General features: G+C 38.3%; 1 protein-coding gene and 1 long non-coding RNA gene across 3 annotated transcripts in view; one reads left to right on the forward strand and one right to left on the reverse strand.

Annotated features, from left to right (window-relative positions):
• LOC309484729 overlaps positions 1 to 24,973 on the reverse strand; it is a 318,851-nt gene that overhangs the window by 288,795 nt on the left and 5,083 nt on the right. The window lies entirely within an intron of this gene.
• The window catches only part of pkd1b (polycystic kidney disease 1b), a 32,088-nt gene continuing 9,651 nt past the window's right edge, over positions 2,537 to 24,973 (forward strand). For both annotated transcript variants that reach the window (XM_082151051.1, XM_082151052.1), the window contains exons 1-33: positions 2,537 to 2,786; positions 2,940 to 3,117; positions 3,298 to 3,473; positions 4,741 to 4,859; positions 5,864 to 6,011; positions 6,112 to 6,377; positions 7,169 to 7,885; positions 8,057 to 8,188; positions 8,876 to 9,051; positions 9,149 to 9,285; positions 9,397 to 13,034; positions 13,115 to 13,279; positions 14,794 to 14,931; positions 15,025 to 15,307; positions 15,398 to 15,629; positions 15,715 to 15,859; positions 16,872 to 17,006; positions 17,261 to 17,405; positions 17,499 to 18,104; positions 18,784 to 18,934; positions 19,040 to 19,292; positions 20,283 to 20,478; positions 20,571 to 20,738; positions 20,807 to 20,950; positions 21,015 to 21,225; positions 21,465 to 21,588; positions 22,203 to 22,355; positions 22,476 to 22,540; positions 22,633 to 22,784; positions 23,108 to 23,222; positions 23,305 to 23,471; positions 24,355 to 24,557; positions 24,680 to 24,877. In XM_082151051.1, coding sequence (XP_082007177.1) covers positions 2,639 to 2,786; positions 2,940 to 3,117; positions 3,298 to 3,473; positions 4,741 to 4,859; positions 5,864 to 6,011; positions 6,112 to 6,377; positions 7,169 to 7,885; positions 8,057 to 8,188; positions 8,876 to 9,051; positions 9,149 to 9,285; positions 9,397 to 13,034; positions 13,115 to 13,279; positions 14,794 to 14,931; positions 15,025 to 15,307; positions 15,398 to 15,629; positions 15,715 to 15,859; positions 16,872 to 17,006; positions 17,261 to 17,405; positions 17,499 to 18,104; positions 18,784 to 18,934; positions 19,040 to 19,292; positions 20,283 to 20,478; positions 20,571 to 20,738; positions 20,807 to 20,950; positions 21,015 to 21,225; positions 21,465 to 21,588; positions 22,203 to 22,355; positions 22,476 to 22,540; positions 22,633 to 22,784; positions 23,108 to 23,222; positions 23,305 to 23,471; positions 24,355 to 24,557; positions 24,680 to 24,877 — 9,984 coding nt within the window. In that variant the 5' untranslated portion in view covers positions 2,537 to 2,638. The remainder of the gene's footprint in view (positions 2,787 to 2,939; positions 3,118 to 3,297; positions 3,474 to 4,740; positions 4,860 to 5,863; positions 6,012 to 6,111; positions 6,378 to 7,168; positions 7,886 to 8,056; positions 8,189 to 8,875; positions 9,052 to 9,148; positions 9,286 to 9,396; positions 13,035 to 13,114; positions 13,280 to 14,793; positions 14,932 to 15,024; positions 15,308 to 15,397; positions 15,630 to 15,714; positions 15,860 to 16,871; positions 17,007 to 17,260; positions 17,406 to 17,498; positions 18,105 to 18,783; positions 18,935 to 19,039; positions 19,293 to 20,282; positions 20,479 to 20,570; positions 20,739 to 20,806; positions 20,951 to 21,014; positions 21,226 to 21,464; positions 21,589 to 22,202; positions 22,356 to 22,475; positions 22,541 to 22,632; positions 22,785 to 23,107; positions 23,223 to 23,304; positions 23,472 to 24,354; positions 24,558 to 24,679; positions 24,878 to 24,973) is intronic.

Here is a 24,973-nt window from a genome sequence, read left to right on the forward strand (position 1 = left end):
GCAATCTAGAAATATTTGTTCTCTTTAATAAAATCAGCATTTGTGGAAAGCTACTGGAAACAATGTTAAATGTTATTGTGAACATAAATGTTATGTTCATAATCTGACATATTTCAGAGTGAAGAAAGATATTGTACAATGAAATGAGAAGAAAGTAGGACTGGACTTTATTTTATCCAACGTGAATTGATTGAATCATATAGTTGAAAAAAGGGTTTGAAATTCAAGAATGAAAAACAAGGAATAAGTTATTACATTTTGATAAAAGATTAAGATTTTTACTTGGAATGATGTGCACAGATAAATTGTTCACAATAAGACTAGGGTGATGTACTGTGAAAGTAAATACGGTCTGTTTCACATATAAGTAGATTTTTAAAACAGAGGACTGTATTAAAGGCTCAGTCTTTCAGCAGATCAATATAAAGTTACAAGCACTTGCGGCCTTTAAGATCTGATTTAATGGAGCATTAAACACTGCAAACACTGTCCTGTTGCTGAGGTGTTTTAATCTGCTTTATTGACTCTATCCATTCATGTTTCCTAAAATTCTGCACAGCTTTTGCCTTTAAGGATTTAGACTGTCTCTCTCCTCTATAAAACAGACAAGGATATCTTTGTAGCATTTCCCTTTGGGCTCAGGGTGTTGTTCATGTGTATTAGCAGGATTAGGGGAAGTGAAGCCTGAGAGTATCCTCAGGTTGGTTGAAGCCAAGGAGAAATAAGAAGGATTTTGGTACTGGGTAGGAATAAGCGCCAAATGAGTTGTTGTTCAACTGTGTTGTTACACCATGTAGCTTCACTCTCAAACATCAAGTAGTATGAGAGGATTAAACATGGAGTGTGCTGACACTTTCCAAGGACAACCACTCGAGCAGGTGCCACTTCATAAGCTTCAAGTTCAAAATTCTTTTTATGATGCAGATGTACAAAATGTTCAAGGAACCTTCATTGTTTGGGAACTCATTTCTGTACACTGAAGAATAATAAAGAGGCTCAATGCTAATGAAAAACGATGGGGAATTGATTCAGAAAGCAATCAGAGATTGTGAGCAATGCTCAGCATAATAATCTATCTGGCAGATAATTGTTATTCAGCCCTGAACAACAGCCTGCCACAAATATTTCAGCAGGGTCGAGACGCAAATTTTGTGTCAGAGCAAAGTTTAGGATAAACAGTATAATCACATATATCATGAATCATTTTAAAATTCAACTCACAACTAAACATTTAACATCACTAAATCGTTGTCGATACAGAATTTGTAGGAGATGGAAAACGTGGTTCATTCTGACTGCATCTGAAGGTTTTAATGTCATATTTACATAACAATATTCCCTCTTTTCATTGGCATGCTTATCAGGATAAAGCTGTTTAATTGGGATTCATCACGATTTTGTTTCCTAACACAGAGCCCTCTGGTAAATTTGATTTTAAAAAAACCTTCCCGAACACCACCTTCAATGCACCACAGGTCAACCCAATGAGTCCACAGTGATGCTAAAACAGCTGCAAACAACATCAGATACAAAGACAACATAGTAAATTACAATATGATGTGATAGTTCACCCCAAGATCAAAATGATGTGATCTTCCCCTCCCCCTTTTCCATATAAAGAAAGTTAAAGGGATCTAAAGTTGTTTGGCCCCTAGCCATTTTAAAACATCTTCTTTTGTGTTCCCCAAATGAAAGAAAGTCATACAGGCTTGGAATGTCATGAGTTTGGCAATTCTCAATGTAATGTAACATCTAGATCCGGTAAGGTTTGTAGAAAGGTCATTGGAATCCAATCTGATTCTCAATGGCCTTTTTACTGAAAACTATTAGGTGCTGTTCCATTGTTCACCCCTGAAAGCTACGACCCGGTATTCAGCCGAGGGAGCCTTGCTACGTCTGTCTGCTTCGCTTTGAAACGAATGACTGTCAACCCCTGCTCTATGTACTCAGTTGCTTAGCAACGACTGGTGCGTCTCTGAGAAGAGCCCACTTTTTCCTGTTTTCTGCATTTCCTCGCTCTTGTTTTCCGTACATTTATACTGAAGTGGAGAATGACGTATGTCCTGAAGGAGAAAAAAACAAAACAGTTGCCCGAAGGTTAGACTGTATTTTCAAGGGTTTTGGGAAGAACTTAAGCAAAATTGCAGACGTTCAATTCCAATGGTAAACAGCATCACTGATGCCTTGAAAAAAAAAAATATATATATATATATAATCAATTAGTGTAATAAAGGAGGTGGTGACGCATTTAACCTGGATGAGCGGTTTTAACTGCCTATTCATCAGGCGGGATTATACAGCATGTTAATGAGAACACTGTCCAGTCTTTCTTTTCTGTTTTGTTGCTGTGAGACAAACCAAAAGTCATGCGAATGTTAAAGGGGGGTGGGGTGGGGTGGGGGTGAAACTATGTGTTGAAACGCACAATGCTAATAAGTCACCAAGCACTAAAAGGACAAGTACAAGAGAAATACAAAAGGAGGCCAGAGAGAGAGAGAGAGAGAGAGAGAGAGAGAGAGAGAGAGAGAGAGAGAGAGAGAGAGAGAGAGAGAGAGAGAGAGAGAGAGAGAGAGAGAGAGAGACTAAAAGGCAGAAGGAAAATTAAAGCAGGGTCTTCGTGGACGGACAGAGCCAGAGCATGAAATGGACCCTCTTGCAGTCTCTCTCATGTATGATTCATTATTACTCGCATTTATTATGCTCTACCTGGGGAAGAGATAAAATGGCAAATATTGTGCACCTGACTCTCATTTGGATTCTCTGTGTTTTTACAAGCTGCTTCAGTGGTGAGATGTTTTATCTGCCTTGCTCAGTAATGGATATTACTCTTGCTAATTGTTTGCAATCATAGAGCATTACATTACGTGACTTGTGTTCGCTAGTTGTGGATGCATCTTAAATGAACACAATTTGTTTTTGGAATATTTCATGCTTTCTAGAACATTATTGCCCAAAGGGGGCAAAACTTGACCGTGATGGTTTGCGCTGTTACTGGATGCCCATATTTACGTCAGCGTGGCAAGAAGCAAGAGGCATCTGTCAAAGTGACGAGAGAGGAGACCTTGCTACAGTGGACAGTGTGAATGTTCAGACCTTCATACAAAATTCATTTCAACTGTAAGATATCACAAGATTTTATATGGTTTTGCAGGCCTGATTTTTCCAACAGAAATATTTAAAAGGGAATCTATAGTACAGTATAGATATATTATTTAGAGATTATAGTCTCAAACATAGGGCATTGCAACTTTTTTAATGGCTGATCCTGTGTTTGCTTTTACTCTGTGTAAATTCCAGGGAAGCTCCAGTTGGGGTCTGGTTGAGAAATGGAATGGAACAAGGTCGGTTTGATGATTTAGATACTGAAGACAGTGAGATGAAGGAATGCACCACAATGGCTCTGGCCTCTGGACAATGGACGAATGAACAATGTGATAAGGGAAATTTCATTATCTGTGAGAAAAAGATATCAGGTAAGCAAGCTAATAAACTGTTTTAACCCACTGATACACATCACGTTATCTAATAAACTGTTTTAACCCACTGATACACATCACATTATCCAAATCCTCGTCATAAAGACTGGGCCAATAATCATCTACACCTTCCCACAACAGTTTCGCACAATCAAAGCAACAGTAACATTTTCATTTGAAAAAAAATTGGTAACACTTTTAAGGTCCAGTTCTCGCTTTTAACTAGTTGCTTATTAGAATGCATATTATTAAGATATTGGCTGTTTATTTAGTACTTATAAAGCACATATTAATGCATTATTCTGAATGACCATATTTTACATTCTTAATCTACCTAAACCTACCTTACTAACTATTAATAAGCCGTAATTAGGAGTTTATTGAGGCAAAAGTTGTAGTTAACAGTTATAGTTAGTGAGAGTTGGACCTTAAAGTGTGATCAAAAAAGTGTTTTGCTCTTATTACTAAAAACCTGTGGTTTAGCGCATTTATAATTACTGAAAACAGCATGATATGGCTGAAGATAATAGATTATTTTTGGAAATAAAATACTTTTAGTATTACAGTATAGTTTGCTTTTAGTTTAAAGTCAGCATGAAACAGAAGTAGCGGTAGTCTTTCTTGTGACGTATAGGCTAATTCACACTGCACAGACAAACGCCAACAAAAGCGTTTGTTGGATCAGTGTGTTTCCCGTCGGCATCTGTTGTCGTTGGTTGGGGTTTGTTTTCACCCGACTGAACATAAAATTCTAAATCCAACGGCCAACTTGTTTTTGGTCTTTGTCTGTGAGGTGTGAATTGGCCTTATATCAGAGTGAAATATTTTCTCAAACAAGAAGAAATGTAGGCTGGGACTTTATTTTTTCCATTGGGAATTGATTGGATCGTTGGATCATTGTGTTTGCTATTGATGTGATCTCATGTGAGTGAAAGGTTGTCCCGCATTTGCACCAGTAAACCATCATCATCAGAAAAGAGATGAGACGAGATGTCATTGCAACAGGGAGGGGAAGTCATTTTGATTAAAGAGGACAAAAAAATAAATAATGATGTGCACGGATAAATCATTTATAATAACACTACAATATTCCATACAAAAACAAGAATTGTCAATTTCATGTGGGTGACAAAGCACATGACAATATCAGCAGAATTTGTTTACAGAGTTATTTACAGCTCACATTCAGTTAATCAAAGCCATGCTGCAAAACCTTTGTCAGAACTCATAACTGACAGCATTGTCATCCATTTTCTCTTTAAAGTGTCTTTGCCATCGCTGGGGAGCTACGTGACAGGTGTGCCACTAATGTCAGGAATATACACAGTGTCCCAGATACAACTGCTACCCTCTCCACCAGACCCAGGACCACACATGGTTGAGGTAAAAAAACAAAAAACAATTATCTTATTAAATTGTTAATCAGTTAGGACAGTTTAAGCCAATAAATTATGAAGCCAACATTTTTATGCTAATAAAAAAATAAGACTGTTAAAGTTAAAGGTGACTTTTTTGCTCACCAAGGCTGCATTTATTTGACCAAAGATACAGTATAAATAGTAATATTGTTTAAAATTGTTTTTCTATTTTAATATAGGCTATTTTAAAAATACAGTGAAAAAAAGCAGCATTTATTTGAAATCTTTTGGAACAGTATAAAAGTCTTTACTGTCATTTTGATCAATTTAATGCAACCTTGCTGAATAAAAGTGATAATGGGTTTCTTAAAAAACTTTTTGACGTTAGCGTAAATGTACATCTGTTCAGTTTTAAAGGGGCTAGAATTCAGAAACCCTTGTTATTAGCGACATCTGTGGCCGTTAAGTGCCGTTAAACGTCCCGAGTCCTTCACATAAAAATCTGTCTACAGGCTTTTATTGACAATAGGAAGTCGGGAAAGGTCAAATTTTTTTTAAATACATTTCATTACACGCTGTTCACACATTGGCAATAAAAATCGCCTAAAGGCACACTGGCAAAACCAGCAATGCAGGTTTGAGAGGTGGCGCCCTGCCGAATCACGACTTGCTTTATGGAGGACACTAGCACGCATTTCAGACGTGAATCATGGCAGAGAAAACTAAGAAAGCACGGTCGGAAGAGTCAAGGAAAAGAAAACGAGAAACGTATTTACGACAGTAACGTTAAATACAAGTACTCCACATCGACTCTAGGGGTCGCTGTTTGACAAAAACAGAAACTGCATAGAATGCCTTTAATACATGAAAATTCATAGTCCCTTTAATGTTTTAGGTCACGTAAAATGAATTTCCAAAACAAAACAAAAAACAACAACCAAAATTATCATTTTATGAACCACACATGTTCATTTTAACATTTGGAAGTTAATACACACCTGTTTTGAAATGAAAGGTCTGTGTGCACAGATTATGTTGTTCCCAGGTCTTTGGTTCACCCATGAGGGTCGAGTGCTATCTTTGGATTTGGTGATTCAACCAAGTGATCAGCTGACCTTTGCTAGAGTGCAAATCTTACGACCGTACTGCAGCCCGAATCATCACCTAGTACCACCAGGTGAGCAAACTAAGCACTAATGAGCAACACATACTTTGTTACCAGTTTGTAAAATTATCAGTTCAAAGAGGTACATTTTATGAAACATCTTCTCTCCCAGGCTGTAGTTCTCTCATGAACCCTTTCAGCTGCTGTTCACCGATGCCCATGTGTAACACCACTGGTGGCTGTGTCAGTGGGCAGTACTGGTGTCACCTGCTGGAAATCTGTCTGCCCGTCACCACCCCGTGCAGTCCTTACCACTCCTTTACCGGGGGACATGTCTTCCCTCTGCCCCCCCGATACCCTGCGACGCCACCGTTCTTCCACTTGATGGCAGACATGTCACTGGCACTGCCAGCAAGCACTGACCTCACACACATCAGTGTAGGTGGCAATTCTTGAGTTGATCATCATTTTAAAAATTGTATATTTTTTTAATTATTTTTTATAATAATAATGGTTCCGCAAATAAATTTTTTCCATTACACTGTACGGAACAGCTGGCCTAGCAACAAGACGAGCACTGCAACAATATTATAGTAATATTAGGCTGAAGTCCTTTGAGGTCATATTCACTATCGAACATGCTAGATTCTGTATGAAATTATTGTTACCGGATACGCCATGAAGGGTTTCCCAAACGGTGGCTCATGAGTTGATAAAAAGCTAATAAAACATTAAATCAAATGTAAAATATAAAACAGGGGGTGCACAATTCATTGAAATACAACTGAAATTGCAAACTATTTAGTACAATTATCAAATCAAAGGCTTCAATTCAATTACATTTGTTTATAGTCTCACTAAATAAGTATATAGTCTGTTGCGTATTTCAGAGTGAAGAGCAACACTGTGTTCATTTGCACGCGAGTATCTCATGATCCGGTGATTTCAGCATGCAGCGAACTCCACTTCTGCATATGCTGTGAGTTCCTAAATCACAAGTGTTAATCTACATCAGAGAACCGTGAACAATTTTAATCTCAGGGGGTAGTAAATATTTTACTTATAAGGGGTTCGGCTCAAGTTTCAATATTTTAGGAAATATCTGTCTGCTAAATGCCGCAGTTAACCAATCAGAATCAAGAATTGCAGGGAACCAAAGTAATGCAAATATTGTGCAAAACAATTTATTGTAATTAATCAAAGATACCTATTTTGTTGTATTTGTGCAGGTTATAGTACAAGACAAACATATCACTGTCTATCCTGATGACATTCTGGCGTTGCAACACACTAGAAGAGCAGGTGAATTTCTACATTGTGTTGCCGGTACCAGCTCGGCCTGGCGCCAGAGTTACCTCTCCATGCATGGGCCTGAGTGGGGGGGCTGGTTAGAGGGGACTCTATCTGCCCAACTTGGACAGGGCCAATGGCTAGATGGACTGGTCTGTGACCTTCGGGTGATTTATGAGGACACAATGCCGCACTATGGAGTTTCACCAATACCCAACACCTCACAGAGCAACAATCCAATCAAAGCAGAGAGTCCTGTCACAGGGTTGCAAGTTTTGCATCCAAAGCTTGACAAGGACAACCAAATGCATGTTGCAGTCCATATCCCAACTCTCATTGTCATCCAGATCATTTCAGGTGGAAATGCAACCAGTTCCTGGTCGGACCCTGTGTCTAAGAATGGAGTTCCTTTTGAATCCTCTTGCCCTGCTGAGATGCCTGAGATTGAAGGAGGATGTGTTAGGGCTACTCTTGACACGTGGTTCTCTCATGTGTATGTGGAGCTTTCTAGTCAAGGGGAACATACACTAAACATCATGGCTTCAAACAGCTTGAACTCCCAGACTCTGAGTGTGAGAATTGTGTCTCATATTCCTGTCACTGGGCTGAGCATCCAGCCTCAGGGCTTCAGCAGAGTTCTAGTGGACATACCACAGGTAGCAATTTCTTATGCGTGTCATTGTGAAAATTTTGCCAGTAACCTTTTTAGAATTTGATGTGCTAATGGTATTTACATGGTATTTGAAGAAAAGGTTTTTAGAATGTCATCACTAGACTTTGAATGATTTATGGGGCTTACATTTTCCTTTTCTTTTCCCCCTCAACAGTTGTTTACAGCTTCAGTAGTCACTGGCACATCAGTGAATTATACTTGGGTTATTGATGACCTGGTTCAGTTTACACACATAGGAGAGTCTTACAGTGTGTTTTTAAAAAAACCAGCAGAATACACACTAAAGGTAAACATGTTAATATTACAGAAATATTAAACCCTTTTGTGAAACTGTGCCTAAAGCAACAATGATTTAGGTTTCAGATCCTTTAAGTAAGTGGTTCTTGACTAGTTTTACTAGTTTTCAAAAAATACAAAGAATAAAAGGATTTTTCAAATCAAAATGTTTTACAAAATGTGTTAATATTACAATTAACTGCATGCAGAACTGAAACATTTGTAAACAAATGCAAAATTATTTGTCAAATTATCTACATTGACATTGGCTTGTCTTTATTGTTTGCCTATTTGGTAAATGTCTCTTGAATTACAAGGGGTTCATGCTTACTGCACTCCATTTTAGGTATTGTAATTGCACAATCCATATTTATCTTTGTTTCAAGTGGAAATAGTTCTAATAGGATGCACAGCCTTTGATGTCAACAACAAAAGTTGTGTGAAACGTTCTCCTCTCTTTTAAAAGTATATTAATCTTTTTTTTCCTTTTTTTTTAATTCAATTTATGCATGATTATGTGGTTGGTTGCATTTTATTATTTGAATCCAGCAATGTTGTTTTCCTGCAGTCAATGACTAAAACTGTGACCCATTTTGAAGTCAAGGCCCACCAATTGATAGTCATTGCTTTAGGTTTTGTTATGAATGAATTCATTTTTTCTAATTTCTTCAAATCTTTACTGCTTTCTCTGCTCTAGGTAATGGCAAATAACCCTGTGAGCTCTCAGTTAATTGAGGTGAAGCTCACAGCCGATGTAATGACCCCATTAGCTGACCTAGCAGTAATTTCCCTGCCAGAGGCCATTGCTGTAAACACCTCAACTGTCTACACAATTCAAGTTAAAGCTGACATCTCTATAGGCGTTACAATCAGGTTAATGCCTCTGAATTATAATTGAGTTAGAATTATGAAATTAAGTTTGACCTCTTCTGAATGTATAATGCTATTATGAAATGATTTATCTCTCCAGATGGGATTTTGGTGATAATACAGCATCTGTCAGTCACACAGTTTCTGCTCCTTTAGAGATGGATGACAGCTATCTTCACCTAAGTGCCAAACATGTCTATCTGCAAGACTCTATCAATCATACATTTTCTTTTCCAGGTACTGTACATATTTTTAATTGAGCATTGTGCAAGTTCACTTTTAAGTGGTTATACCTTGGGGGAAAAATATTACATTCTAAATTTCAGGATATACAATTTTTCTTTTTAGGTGACTACACAATGAAAATAAAGGCTTACAACAAATATGACCGAATTGAAAAGGCTGTAACCGTTAAAATAAGGACTCCAATATCAAGACTGCTGGTGTTATCATCTCCTACTGTCTGTCTAGTCAACCACACCATCCTCTTTGAGGTCTCACTATGGCCCTCTTCATACGGAATACTTTATGTATGGAATTTTGCCGATGACTCTGATAAAGTGAAGCAATATTCCAGTAAAGTCAGGCATGTTTTTAGAAGGCCCGGCACATACAACGTCACCATCAGTGCCAACAACTCCTTGACAGTCTTGACTAACTATACAGCAGTGGAGGTAGTTGAGGCTGTCTCGGATCTCCAGTTAAATTACAATGGCTCCATTGAACTGAACTGCACCTTTGAAATCAGTGGCAGAGTGTCTGCAGGCACTCATCTAAAATGGACCTTTGAATTTGGAGATGGTTCGATACTAAAAGATCTCACTGGAAGCTCAGCCTCTCACATTTACAAGTCTCCTGGAAATTACACCGTTGAGGTTTCTGCTTATAATCATGCAAGTAAAGAACACCGGTTAGTCAATGTGGAAGTCTATCGTTTGCTAATTAGTAAAATTATCCCGACAGGCTGCATTTTGAGTCAAGCAGAGACTGGTTTTGAGGCGTTAGTCAAAGGCTTCGTTCCTTTTTTGACTTTTCACTGGGATTTTGGAGATGACACACCATTGTCTGTTGTTAAAGGAGCTACAACTATCACTCATACTTTTCTGACTTCAGGGACTTACACAGTTGGTGTAAATGCTCATAGCCTTGTGGATTCGGTCCATTATGAAACCAGCATATGTGTTGAGGCCCAAATAACAGATGTTACTCTGCATTCAGCCAAGAGTGCTGTAGCGGTGAGTGAGGAAATATGCTTTGATGTTTTTGTGCTTCCCAAAGTGCCAGGTTATCTGTTTTGGTGGTATAGCAACATTTCTAGTCATATGGTTCCAGTCAAAGGCCAATCGCACCATTGCTTTGTTCTTCAAGAGGAGGGTTTGTATGAAATTTCAGTGCAGATACAAAACAAAGTCAGCAACAGAACAGCAAAAGCGACCATTTTAGTTCAAAGGCCTGTATCTAATCTATTAATAAAATATGAAGGCAACCATGATGCAATGACTGTGAATCAGTCCTATTACTTTTGGGCTGAGCTTCCTGGTAAAACAGCTTCTTTTCAGTGGAATTTTGGAGATGGCTACAAAAAAGAGGGCCAAAATCAGTCACACATTTTTGGTTTTCCTGGGCGGTTTCGTGTGACGGCCACAGCATCTAATGCGATAAGTTCATGTTTGGTATCCATAGAGATTGAGGTGCAGGCACCTCTGTCATCCTTAATGGTTAATACCAATCAGCCAATTGTGGAGGCTGGAAAAGAGACACTGATAATAGCTCAGACTGATGTTCATGAAAATGTTGTGTTTTACTGGACTGTAGATTCTTCATCACCTCCAAAGCCTGGAACGTCCACGTTTATGTATGTGTTTCCTAAAGCAGGAGTGTTTTGGATTAAAGTTGCTGCACAAAATCTTGTCAGTCGATTAGAAACCATAACGCACATTGAGGTTGTAGAGAGAATACATGGAGTTAGAATTCATTGTCAGGAACTGCGGTCTACAAGATATGTCCTGACAAATCAGACCGTACTAATGACGGCATCAGTGACACGTGGTTCTAACTTGACATATGAGTGGACTGCAAACCAAATCTGGATTAACAGAACTGCAAGTAATAGCAAACAGTTTCCACTTGTTGCAAACAGCCCTGGTGATATACACATCATCCTGGTGGTATCCAATGCTCTTGGATCAATAGATAGCGAACTTTCACTGAGAGCTGTTGAGCGAGTGTCTGGGTTGAGTATTTCATCACCAATGAATGCTGTAGCTAAAGGAAAGCCAGTGAGGATATCTGTGAGTGTAGCATCTGGAACGGACCTTCACTACTCATGGTTCTTAGACTCTGAGCGCAGTCCTGTAATATCAGATGTGCCTTTTGTTTTGCATGTTTTTAAAGTTGTCGGTTTGGTCAAGATCAGAGTATCAGTCTCGAATGTGTTCGGGTCTGATAATGCAACCAAGCAACTAATAATTCAGGAAGACATCTCTAAAGTGGATATTCAGATAAATGGACAATTCAGACCATTTTTTGTAACTTCAAATAGCCATCTGTTATTCCATGGCTCTGCAGCAACAGGAAATGTCCTGCACTGGGAATGGGTTTTAACGTTTCACAACAACACTGTTACTGTTCTTGCTGACAATCAAACCGTTAGCTATTCTTTCGCGGAAGTTGCAGATCACCGGATCTCACTTAACGCTTCAAACGACATTAGCTGGCAAAATGTTTCATACCCTCTTGTGGTTCAGGACGCCATCCAGGGACTTTTACTTATGGCAAGCAGTGATGTTGTTTGTGAGGACGACATGGTTATTTTCTCACCCTCTATCTCCCAAGGAAGTGAAGTTTCATTTTCTTTGGAGTTTGTTAATGCAAGTTATTCCGTGGATATTCGGCAGAATTTTACAACCTCTTCTCTTTCAGTTGGAAACCATCTGGTGAGAACAAAAGCAAAAAATAATGTCAGTTACCAAACTGCAACAATGATTGTGAGAGTCGTGGAAAGAATTAAAGGTCTGCATTTGATCGGATGTTGCTCTGCTGTCCTAGAGGCATCCAAAAACATCAGTTTTCAAGCATCCAGTGACTCACGAGCCAATTACCACTGGACTTTCCTATTAAATGGAGTCCAGTCCTCTCGGGAATTCGGGCAAACTGTTCACTTCACACCTTTTACTAATGGATCCCTGTCTGTTACAGTGAAAGCTGATAATGGCTTCTGCTCACAGTCCCTGACCAGTACAGCAACAATACAGAAGTATGTGAAGGAAGTGAAGATTTTTACCTCCCATAATGGAGCTTTTATTGATTATCCGATCACTTTTGTAGCCATAACAGATGGAGGCAGCAACCTTAAATTCATCTGGGATTTCAGTGATGCCAGTGATGGAGCCTTGGTTACAGAATCCAATAGACAAGACCACAAATTTAATGCTACTGGTGAGTTTGTGGTGAAATTAACAGCTTTCAACAACATAAGTGAGATCTCCACTCAAAAGTCAATTAAAGTACAAGAGCTGGAGTGTTCCCAGCCAGTAATCTACATTGTAAAAGATCAATATAAAATATTAAAATCCAGACAGAGTTTCTTTGAAGCACGAGTTGACTTTAACGGTTGCTTTACATACAAAGCATCATATTTCTGGGAGATCTTCAGGGGACAAGTTTGCTCAGGAATAGACAAGGTGCCCTTAAATGATTCAGTGGATGTTAAAACACCACTTCTTTCTCTGCCAAAGCACACTCTAAAAGTGGGAAACTACTGTCTGGCATTTACCGCTAGACTTCAGGGAACTCCTCTAAAGCAGAACAGGTCCATAAAGCTTACCGTGGTCCACAGTCAGCTGGTGCCTGTGATTGAAGGTGGTTCTCACAGGCTCTGGTCAACTCAATATGATCTGATACTGGATGCAATGGAGTCTTTTGATCCAGATTCAGAGGAGAATAATACTGAGTTGTTTCAGTTCCAGTGGAGTTACACTATAGAGGTACAGTAAATTACAAATGCAGTAAATTCTTCATTTACTGCTGGTGAACACTCGACTGATAATGTATTCTCTGTTTCCAGAACACAACAGCATTGTCTTCAGCCGTTTCCACCCTTCATTATCAAATTCCAGGAAATGGTAGTATGCTGCTTCTTCCCAGAAGTGCACTTCTGCCAGACAGAGTGTACCACTTTACTCTCAACCTTTACAAAAGTGGAAGACAACCTGTCTCTATATCACAGTCGGTGAATGTTAACTTATTTTACTTCACATTGCTTTGAGCATTTCATTAGGAATATATTTGTCACTAATATTCTGTCATCATTTACTCACCCACATGCAAAAATTTTTTTATTCTAGTAATTATCTTTTTATCAACACTTGAATGTGGGTAAGTTTTTGCAACATTTTGAACCAAAAAGCTAAGAAAATTGCTGATCACTCAGCCATCACTCTAATCACACCAACAAAACACGATGAAGTCTGCTGGCATCTTTCGGTGCAGTGTGAATTGGCCTAAAAAGTACAAAAAATACATAATTTTTTCCATATTAATTGAGCGATTTAATCCTAGTCTTCTGAAGAGACAAGATTGCTTTATATGACAGACCGATTCAATTTAGGCTTTTATTCATGTAGCCTATAAAAATTTATCAACACACTTACATAGAGCACATCAAATATGGTAAACACCAAATCTTTAAAGGAAGCCTGCTCGATTAATATGGATTAATTTTACAATGTCTTTTGAACTTTTTGATGCATCAACGTTTTAGTTGTGTGGACTTTTAGTGAATGGGCAAAAATGATGAGAAAAACAATCTTTATTTGCATTTTGAAGATTAATGAAAGTCTTAAAGGAACACTCCACCGTTTTTTGAAATAGGGCTTATTCGCCTTCTTTCCCACATTTAGATAGGTGGGCAAATGCATTTTTGTCTCAGTGCATGCATTGTTTTAGTTTGACAGGGTTGGCGCTAGCTTAGCTTAGCATAATGAATGGAATCCTTTGTTGCCAGCTAGCATGTCCTGAGTAAAAGTAAAAAAAAAAAAAAAAAAAAAACTACATAATTACTTCTTGTGGCCTGCGTATTCACGAGTACAAATAGCGATGCAGATTAACACTAGGCGATTTCCTATGCAGATTTTGACTTGGGACTATATTAGGGGGAAGCACAGGCGAAGCACTGCTACTTGGGCGCAGAGATATCACGCCCAAGTACCAGTGCTTCGCCTGTGCTTCCCCCTAATATAGTCCTTAATATATAAGTCAATATATGCCTAGGAAATCGCCTAGTGTTAATCTGCATCGCTATTTGTACTTGTTGTGAATACGCAGGCCACAAGAAGTAATTAGGTAGGTTTTTTTTTTTTTTTATATCACTTTTATTCAGGACATGCTAGCTGGCAACAAAGGATTCCATTCATTATGCTAAGCTAAGCTCACGCCGACCCTGTCAAACTAAAACAATGCATGCACTGAGACAAAAATGCATTTGCCCACCTATCTAAATGTGGGAAAGAAGGTGAATAAGCCCTATTTCAAAAAACAGTGGAGTGTTCCTTTAATGGTGGAATGACATGAGGGTGAGTAAATGATAATAGAATTTTCATTTTTGGGTGAACTATCTCTTTAAGCTATTCAAGGAGCTTTTTGGCCATTTAAAAAACAATATGTCACCCATTAATTAAAAATATGTCAACACAGAACAGAAAACTATGTTTGTCAAAGGTTTTTTTTTTTTTTTTTTTTTTTAAGGTTAAAGTGTACAATGCCGCGTTGCTGCCAGTGACTGTAAAGTGTGTCTCCTGTAATTCACTGTTGTCATTCCACATGAGTCACAGGCGCCATGTTGCCTTGACTGGCCATTGTTCTTCATGTCAAGACACTGTACAGGTATTCAATTCCCAAAGTACCATAGAATAACTTAATATGCCTTCATAAGTCTTAAACACAACTTAGTAATGTTTTAAAACACTTTAACTACAGTACAGGTGGACTGCAGAGAATCAGAGAGGTGAAGCTTTAACACTGAATGAGGTCACTACCTCGAAAGGAAGTCTCTGGAGAGAAATAGTCATTAAACCAGGGGTGCTAATAGAGGGCCAAGAATACACCTTTACTGTCAACGTGTCTGAGCCAGCCTCTGGGCTTTGGGGGTCGGCAAGCATCACCTTAGTTCCCAACCATCCTCCCTACGGGGGTATTTGCACTCTGTCACCAGACGACTCGCTTCATTTCCTGGAAACTATGGTCTCTTACAGTTGCTCAGGTAGTGTCATTTCTCTTTTGCTCTTATTTCTCACCCAAGTAATGGCTCTGCGGATTGACAAATTCTTTGCTATCTTATTCTCAACGGCAGGGTGGATGGCTGAAGACGGTGACTCAGCTCAGCTGATATTTTCACTGCAGGTGTCACAGTGTGAAGATTTTGGACCATTATGTCCCTTGATTACCCTTTACAGAGGCACTCAGAGTACGTTCGGCTCCCTGGTGCCACTGGGTAGTCCGAATACAGTGGAAAACATATCTGTTGTTCACATGCTGGTGCTGGTAGAGGACAGTATGGGGGCTTCAGTAATTGCAGCGAGGAAGTTAGTCAGACATTGGCAATTATATATTCAGATAAAATTTGACAACACATCACAGCACCAAAATAATACTGGATATCTTCTGCAGGAACCTGACAGTACTGCTGTGTGACCACTGCACAACGGAGTGGTTGAGGAATAAGAGTCAATCAGAGTTTTGGGCCTTGCTTCAACAAGGAAACCCTCAGGACATTATCCAATATTCTATTGCCCTGACCAGCCAACTCAACCAGGTAACTGAGATGGCCCTGCCAAACCAGCTGTCTGCATGTTTATTAAAAGGTGCACTCAGTGTTTTTCTAATTAAAAACCAGATGGATAAAATGGATAAATCATGCACACTTACAGTAGCATAATAACAAGTTTACACAGGGTGGGTCACCAACATGTTAAAGTCGACCTGAAATCAAAATTGACCCTATTTACTTTGTTAGCGAATATTACTAGTCTTGTGGTGAACAATTAATCCGTGCAAGTTAATGCACAGACATTTTTTTTTTGTCGTGGTAATCTTTAATCAAAATCTGAAAAGTTACTTCCGGTCTGGAATGGCGTTCCTTCTTTAATGACGTCAGTTTGACTGCTTGGGTTGAAAACGCTTAACCACTCCCCTGAAACCGTTAGTCTGCTATGAGCGAGAGATGGAGAGGAGGAGTGCTAAATTAAAACCCTGCCCTCTATTCAATATTCCGTTTCACTTGGAAATACATCACAACACTGGAGAAAAGTCGTTTGCAACTTCCGGTTCACACGGACTTTAAGAGTACTCAGTTTATCTTGTTTATTCGCCTTTTATTGGACACTTTTGCTCTCGTGGAAAAAAATATATTATGACTGGCCGCAGATGGCACATTTGTTGTGTGCCATTCATCACATGACTATCACCTTTTAAATTCCAAATTAGTTATTAATGAATTGATGCTGTTATTTGTGGTAGCAAAGCTGATGCATAAATTGAACTTAGAATGAATGTAATTAATTAAAATAAAATTCAGATAAACTAATATAACTATAACTGTTTTATAAAAGTTTGAAGGTTTTATAAAACAGATACAAATTGAAATGTAACGTGTCACAATGTCTCAGCTACTGATAATATTAGCTTTGTGTGTTGTTGCATCCACACCACTAGATGTCAGTCCAACACAACTGCCATAAAAATGACTGAGTGCACCTTCAGTTTCTGTGATGGTGTGTTAGGCTATTAGACACGTGTTTTTAAATCAAAAACATCCACTTCCACAGCTAGCATCCGTAAGTGCTCAAGAGTTGGAGGACAAGATTCAGATCCGTGGAAATGTGATTCAGGCTCTGGCGTCTCTGCCGGTCTCCTCATTACAGGATGCGGCTCTGATCAGCTCAGCTTTGGCCCAGTCTACAGTAAGGCTTTCAACTATTAAAGCTTATGGAAAGTATAGCATTAATCATAGCTTGACACAAAGCATGTCAGCAACTTTTTGTAGGTCCAGCACCGTGACACATGTGGCAAAGGCTCATCACTGAATTGCCTGCTGTGCGTAATGAGGAGTGCTGGGAATACAGAAAGTATTCATGCTGTCTAAGAACAAAGCCTTGTCACAGGTGATGTTACAAATGCAAATGATTTACTAGAAAATGTACTTTCCTGTCTGCAGGTGTTTCCCTCCGAATGGCAGTGCAACGGCTGTCATGCAAAGGTTCTGAAGGTCACGGAGAAGATGATCAAAGTGATAAGAGAACAAACAGGACAGGGTGACATCAACCCCACAGACACCGGCAGGAACATTCTGGCTGTTTTAAGTAAAGCAGAATTTATATTCAGCGTGATAATAGAGGTTCACTCTGAAGTTGTAAATGAACCTTGGCTTAACCATTCTTACATTTTCCCTGCAGGCAGCACACTGACTGCTGATCAGAGGCAGAGGAGCAATTCAGGCCTCAAGCATGTGGATACATCAGAGACAGCTGTATCAGCACTGGAGCAGATTTTAGAGCTCATGCGCTCATTAATGTTGTCGCGGATGAGTGGGGAAGAAGCTCTTTCCCTCGCCGTTCCAAAGATCAGTGTGGTGGGCGTACGGGGTGATCCTACTAAAGACCTTCTGTGCACAGATCCTCTAAGCCACTGCCAGTTTCACATCCCATCAGCACTGAGCTCTCAAATGAAGGAGGAAAAGCAAGAGGTCCTGCAAATCCTTCTGCAAATGGAGAGTGAAGAAAACCCATTCATTACAGCTGCAGAACCTCCTATTACGACCTCGCTTGCAGCCATGGAGTTCGTTACGCCACAGGGGAAGCCCATTTCGATCGCCAACCTGACACTAGACACTGCGATACAATTTACTTTACACAAAAAAGTACAAGAGACAGAAGATGAGAGGTTGCTATGGAAAATTTTTACTCTGCCGCCCAAGGGAAGTGTAAATTTCACAGTCAAAGCAATGGACACAGATCCTCAGACTGGACTCTATGTTGCCCTAAACTTCAGTCTCATCCCAGGTAGTGTAGACTTTAAATAGACTATATATTATAAGACTTCAATATAATATAATATAATGTAATGTAATGTAATGTAATGTAATGTAATGTAATATAAGGATGCATTAAAATCATCAAATGTCTGAGACTTAAAAAAAAGGAAATAATACTTAATACTTTTATTCAGCAAGGATGCATTAAATTGATAAAAACTGACAGTAAGTACATTTATAATGTTACAAAGGATTTTTATTTCTAATTAATACTGTTCTTTTGAACATTCTATTCATCAAAGTATTCTGAAAAATCATGGTTTACAACAAAATATTGAGCAGCAGCACAACTGGTTTCAACATTGATAATAATAAGAGATTTTAGCACCAAAACAGAATATTAAAACGATTTCTAGAGGATCGTGCTTTTTACTATAATTTTGATCAAGGAAATGCAGCCTTGGTGAGTATAAGAGACTTCTTTCAAAAACAAAAGTTTTTGAACTGTAGTGTACATTATATTGTATTGTCTTTAATTGAATTTATTTTATGAAATTAATGTAATGGCTAGTGGGTCTCAGTGTTAGCAAATGAGGAAGAAAAATAACCTCAAGTAAAACGCAAAAGAGGTATATAATATGTTTGCAATATAAAAATGTTTTAGCAGTACAGAATATAGAAAGCCTGTGCTTTGTGTTGTCGAGCAGGAGCTGGTGAGAAAGTCTCTGGACTAGTATGGATCTATATAGACGACCAACCAGTTCATCCACTGTCTGAACAAATTCATTCCCAAGAGCTCACCCTCTCTCTCTCAACTGAAACCCCATCACTGGAGCACACCATCTTCCTTACACCACTGTAAGTTCTTCCTGTTCCTTAAGTTGTTTTTTTTTTCATTGAAAATAGGGAATAGGATTATTGTGTTAGTGTGAACGAAAGTAAATGTGTCTGTACATTTTACAGCTTGAATGGCTCTGCCAAAGACCTGTTTGTGAGGCTGAACAGTAGCACCAGCAGTGTGGACGTGTCCGTCTCAGTGTGTGTGTTCAGCATGCTGTGCCGGTTCTTCAGTGTTGATGAGAAGCGCTGGAGCAGTGATGGCTTGAGTCCTCTGAACGGCAGCAGCCCCCACACTGCTCACTGCCTCACCCATCACCTCACGATGTTTGGAGCCAGCCTCTTCATCCACCCCGAGGCACTTTTACTGCTGCCACCTGTATGCCATTTCTACTTAAAGATAAAACGTCATTTCACCATTAAGCGTGGGGTCAGTAAGATAAAAAAAAAAAAAAAGAAGAAGAAGAAATTATTACTTTTATTCAGCAAGCATACATTCAATAAATCAAAAGTGGCAAGACTTTATTTTGATGGTCCCTTTTGAACATTCTGTTGAATATAAGTAACTTTGCAACTAAATGTCAACTAACTCTCATTAGAGCATTAGTAGACTGTATGCTTAATATCTGCTAACTCTTTATTGTGATGATCCTCCAACAGATATTCTACTGACTATAAGTAAATTTGCAACTACGTCAACTTATTCTGACTCCAACCCTACCAGTCTACTAATACTCTACTAACACTCTAATGAGAGTTAGTAGACATGTAGGTGCAACGTAACTTATATTCAACAGAATGTGTTAAAGGGACTATCAAAATAAAGTGAAACCGACTTTTACATTGTTGCAAAAATTTTTTATTTCAAATAAATGCTGTTCTTTATTAACTTTCTATTTTATGAAAATTCTGGAAAACATTAATGTATCACGGTTTCCACAGCACAACTGTTTTCAACATTGATAATAATAAGAAATGTTTTTTTTATCATATTATTTTATTGTCTTTGATCAAATAAATCCAGACTGCTTTCAAAAACATAAGAAAATCTTACAGACTCCAAATTTTTTAACCGCAGTCCATATTATATAGTTATTTTAAATGAATTTGTTTACTCTATTTGTTTAGAAAAATAGCCTTAAGCAAAACACTAAAAAGTAAATTTTACAGTATATTAAAATTGAAAAAAAAGTTCTTTTAAATTGTAACAATGTTTCACAATTTAGTTTTTACTGTATTTTTCATCAAATAAATGCAGCCCTTCAAAAACATTAAATAGTCTTACCGACCCCAAACTTTTAAAGAATTATTAATTTATGTAAAAACTGTAACATAACACATCAGTGATGAACATTATTGGTGTCACCAGTCAGAAGAGCCGGTGAGAAACGTTGTGGCGGGAATAGTTTGTGGAGTCTTGCTGTTAATTCATCTACTGGTTGGTCTTATCGCTCACAAACTGGATCACCTGGAAAGTCTGCGTCTGTGTTGGGTTCCTCTGTGTGGTCAGAAAGGTCGCTACCAGTACCGGGTTCTTGTCAAAACAGGCTGGAAAAGAGGGTCTGGTCAGTAGAACCTTTAATTTACTTGTCTTATTGACCTCATAAAAGTCATCAAACAAGATTTTACCAAGTTATAAAATATCTGAATTCATCAGGTACCACTGCACATGTTGGCATTAGCCTGTATGGTCTGAATAAAAGTGGGTCACGTCACCTTCAAAGTGAAGGAGCTTTCCAGAGGAACAGCCTGGATGACTTCCAAATTGAAACGGATGCCAATCTCGGAGAGATCTGGAAAATACGCATCTGGCATGACAACACAGGTCAGTGGTTGTGAACAGCTTCTTTATTTCTTCTTAAAATACTCACAAACAACTGCCGTGTTTTCCAGGTCTAGACCCATCCTGGTACTTACAACATGTGATAGTCTGGGACATACAGACAGACAACATGTTCTTCTTCCTGGTAGAAGACTGGCTATCTGTGGAGAATGAGAAGAACTCTGGAAGGGTGGAGAAAGTTGTTTTAGCATCTTGTAAGTATACACATGCAGCACAGCATATTTCATATTTGCATTTCATAACCTTTGATCTTTTTAGGTCCTCAGGAGCTGCAGGAGTTTAAGAGGATCCTACATTCCCAGTTACTTTTTGGCCTTCGAGAGCACCATCTGTGGATTTCATTATGGGAACGGCCGTCCCACAGCCGCTTTAGCCGAGCCCAGAGGGTCACCTGCTGCGCCCTCTTATTACATCTCTATCTGGCAGCTGGGGCAGTGTGGTATGGAGCAGTGGGCAGAAAGGGCAGCAGGTAATAGACTTGACCTTCAAAGGGCATAGATAACAGATTGAGCTTGTATAGTTTACACTGTAGGTGTAGGTATTACATCTTGTAAAACAAAGCAATTTCTGTTTTTCTCTAAGCTACAGTCTTTGTTATTGATTAATGTCAAAGGAGAATAATATTCATCACTAAACTCAGACAAATGAATACATTTTCTCTCATTCCTACAAATGGGTTATTGGCATTTGTTACTGTCACGACTGCAGCGTTCCAGTTTCTAACCAGATGGTGATGAATGGAGAGACCATTCTGGTTGGAATGACAGTTGCAGCTTTGACCTTCCCCCTCCAAACCATTCTCAGATTTCTGTTCCAAAAAACCCAGAGCAAGGTATATATGCCAGTCTACATAATCCCTTGTGAAATCATACTGTTCTGACTTTTAATCTACACTACCACGCAAAAGATTTTTGAAATATCTTTTGAAATAAGTGCTCACCAAGGACTGGACTCCAAGGACAAGTGCATTTATGTGTTCAAAAATGTAGAACAAACAATAATATTGTGAAATAATATTACAGTTTATTAACAGTTTAAAAACTGTTTTCTATTTGAATATATTTTAAAAATGTAATTTATTCCTGTGATGGCAAAGCTGAATTTTCTGCATCATTACTCCAGTCTTCAGTGTCACATGATCCTTCAGAAATCATTCTAATATGCTGATTTGGTACTCAAGAAACATTTATTATCATTATCGCAGTTAAAAGCTGTTGTGCTACTGAAAACCATGATACATTTTTTTTTTTTCATATATGAATAGAAATCTTTTTTAGCATTATAGATAGTTTTTACTATCAGTTTTGATCAATTCAATGCATCCTTGCAGAATGAAAGTATTAATTTCTTTTAAAAAGAAATGTCTTACTGACCTCAAACTTTTGAACTGTATACATTTGTGATAATTCTCACTCATTGTGAAATTGGTGATGGATTGTGTTGTAGGTGACATTAGATGTATCTCTGCCTCCCTCTCCTGTGTGTCATACCGTGGAGATGGATGTTTTCCTCAGTCACCCCGGTCTCTCCTGCTCATCTTTTCTGTCATTGCCAACAGGCCCTGACTCTTCCATATATGATGGACCGTCTCCTTTCACTGTGAGAGAAAGTCAATCCCCATGATTAAAAGATATCATAGAGTCATCAAGCAAATTTCCTAAATTAATTCATTTGCAGCATATTCTCTTTGTATCTCCTTGTTTTTTTTTTCCCTTTAAGAACTCACTGCAGAACAAGAAACTAGATTCAGAGTTTTGGAATACTCCCGATCCTGGGAATGACCGGTACCAATTCTATTCTACATGAATTCTACATGCAGTATTACATTCCTTTAAAAAGTTAACATAAACATAGTGTTATTTTAAATATTTCACAGAGTGGATCAATGGACATCATGTGACAGTATCTTTGGCCTGCCTGAACTGACAGGAACTACTCATCTTTTTAAGAGAAAAAAAGCCTTTCTGCATCTACATTTGTCGACTCCAACATCTGACCATGACATTTTAGAACCAACCAAGTCTTCAGGTTTAAAGAAACAACATCACTCTCTTGAAAATGTCACACACACAAAAAAAATCTGTCATCATGTATTCAGACCTTATGTTGTTCTAAAAACCTGACTTTCTTTCTTTTATGGAACACAAAAGCAGCTTTTTTCCATATGAGGGCCGTGTCTGTCAAACTTCAAAAGGCCAAAAAAAGAAGAAAAACATACATACAACTTGTGCACAAGTCTTCAAGAAAGAAAGAAAGAAAGAAAGACAGACATTTAGATTTGAAACAACATGAGAATGAGTAAATGATCACAGAAGTGTGTAATTCTAAGGTGATTTATTCCTTTATTTTAGAGGAAGATCTTATGACTATATCTGCAGACCTGGATCCCACAAACACGCTTTCCTCAGGGCCAGAAGCATCTGACAGTGGTCATTTGACACCCAACGAGACCACCTTGTCTGACATGTGAGTTCTGCACTGATCGTTTCACACATTTACCAGGATACATGGTCACATACACATGTATTTCTGTTTTTTTGTCTTTCAGCCAGGACAGCTTGTGTAGTGAGTGGTCTGATCTGAATAATGATACGCCCACATATGAACCTGTCTTTCACAAGTCCTCCTCCTCACTCTCAGTGCTCAGTGAGGCCAGCACATTTCTCCCTAGCCTCCCACCCGACTCTATAAGTACCGTCTCCAACACACGCATTGGTGAGCCCACACCATACAGACAGAGTTATATATTTTTTTTTACATCAAGAAGTCTTGTATGCTCACCAAGGCTCCATTTATTTTATTATTCTCAAAAATACAGTCAAAACAGTAATATTGTAAAATGTTATTACAATTTAAAATAACTGTTTTCTATTTTAATATAATTTTAATACAAATATTTTAGACATTTTACATGTCATTTATTCATGTAATTGCAAAGCTGAATATTCAGCATCATTACTCCAGTCTTCAGTGTCACAGGATCCTTCAGAAATCATTATAATGTGCTGATTTGGTGCTCAAGTACATGAAAAACAAAACAGCAACAACAAAAAATTGGTTTAGAAACAATTTTCAGAAACTTTTTGTAACATTATAAATGTATTTACTGTCACTTTTGATCAATTTAAATGCATCCTTGCTTGATTTATACATCAAATATACACACTTTTTTTTTTACACCTCTATTCAAGATTTACGCATTTCAATTAATAGTCAATTTCCATCCAAATGAATTGAATAATCCTTACATGAATTAAGAATTTTAAAAGAGTAAAGAAGAAAAAAGCTTAAAATATGTTGTATAAATCTTAAACTTAAATTTAAACTTTTTTTTTTTTTTTTTTTTTTTTTTTTACATTTATGAATATGAATCACATAAACTAAATGGTCCATTCCCTTGTTCCATTAAGATTTATACAAAATGTTTGATTAAGCCCTAATATTTTTTTTTACTCATTTAAAATTCTTAATTCATAATATTAATGATATTTAGGGAATATTCAATTCAATTAGATGGAATAATTGAAATTGGTAAATCTTGAAAAATGGCTTAGTACATTGTTTTGCCTGTGTGTGAACCTATGGGCTTGTTCTATAGGTGTTGTTCGTGGAGTACCTGGCTTGAATCTTCCATCTTGGGTTCTGCGTGTGCTTCACCTGCTGGTGGCTGTTCTGTTGGGAACATGCCTGGCTCTGGCGGGACTGTATGGGAGCATGTTTTCCAGCACTGTGGTTCTCATGTGGCTGGTTTCTGCCCTATCAGCTTTCCTCACTTCTGCCTTGCTGTTGGAACCATTTGCAGTCAGCTATAAATCTATTTTGCACAGTGTAAAAACTGAAAGATGTGCATTTCTATCAAAATATGATTTATTTTTAATCAAAACATCCTTACTTAGTTCATGACGTCAGGTGTTTTTCTGCAGATATGTATTCAGGCACTATATCTGGCTGCTGTGGTGAGACCAGTAGACCCAGAGGTGGAGGAGCGTTTGGCTCAGGAGACAGAAGTCAGAAGGACAGAAGAGCATATGGAGGACAAGGTTCATCCTCCCTGTGGATACGGCTTGCTGCAGGCTAAAGAGGAAGCATGGAAGCTGAGAAAGCTTAGAGCCTTAATGAGGGTGAGCTCAGACAGATAGATGCACTCAGCACTCATTTAGTCCTCTGAGACCTATAACAGCTGGATTTCTCCTGTATTCTGACCCTAATGCATATTA

The sequence above is a fragment of the Leuciscus leuciscus genome (genome assembly GCF_965113295.1).
Source record: "Leuciscus leuciscus genome assembly, chromosome: 21".
Lineage (NCBI taxonomy): Eukaryota > Metazoa > Chordata > Actinopteri > Cypriniformes > Leuciscidae > Leuciscus > Leuciscus leuciscus.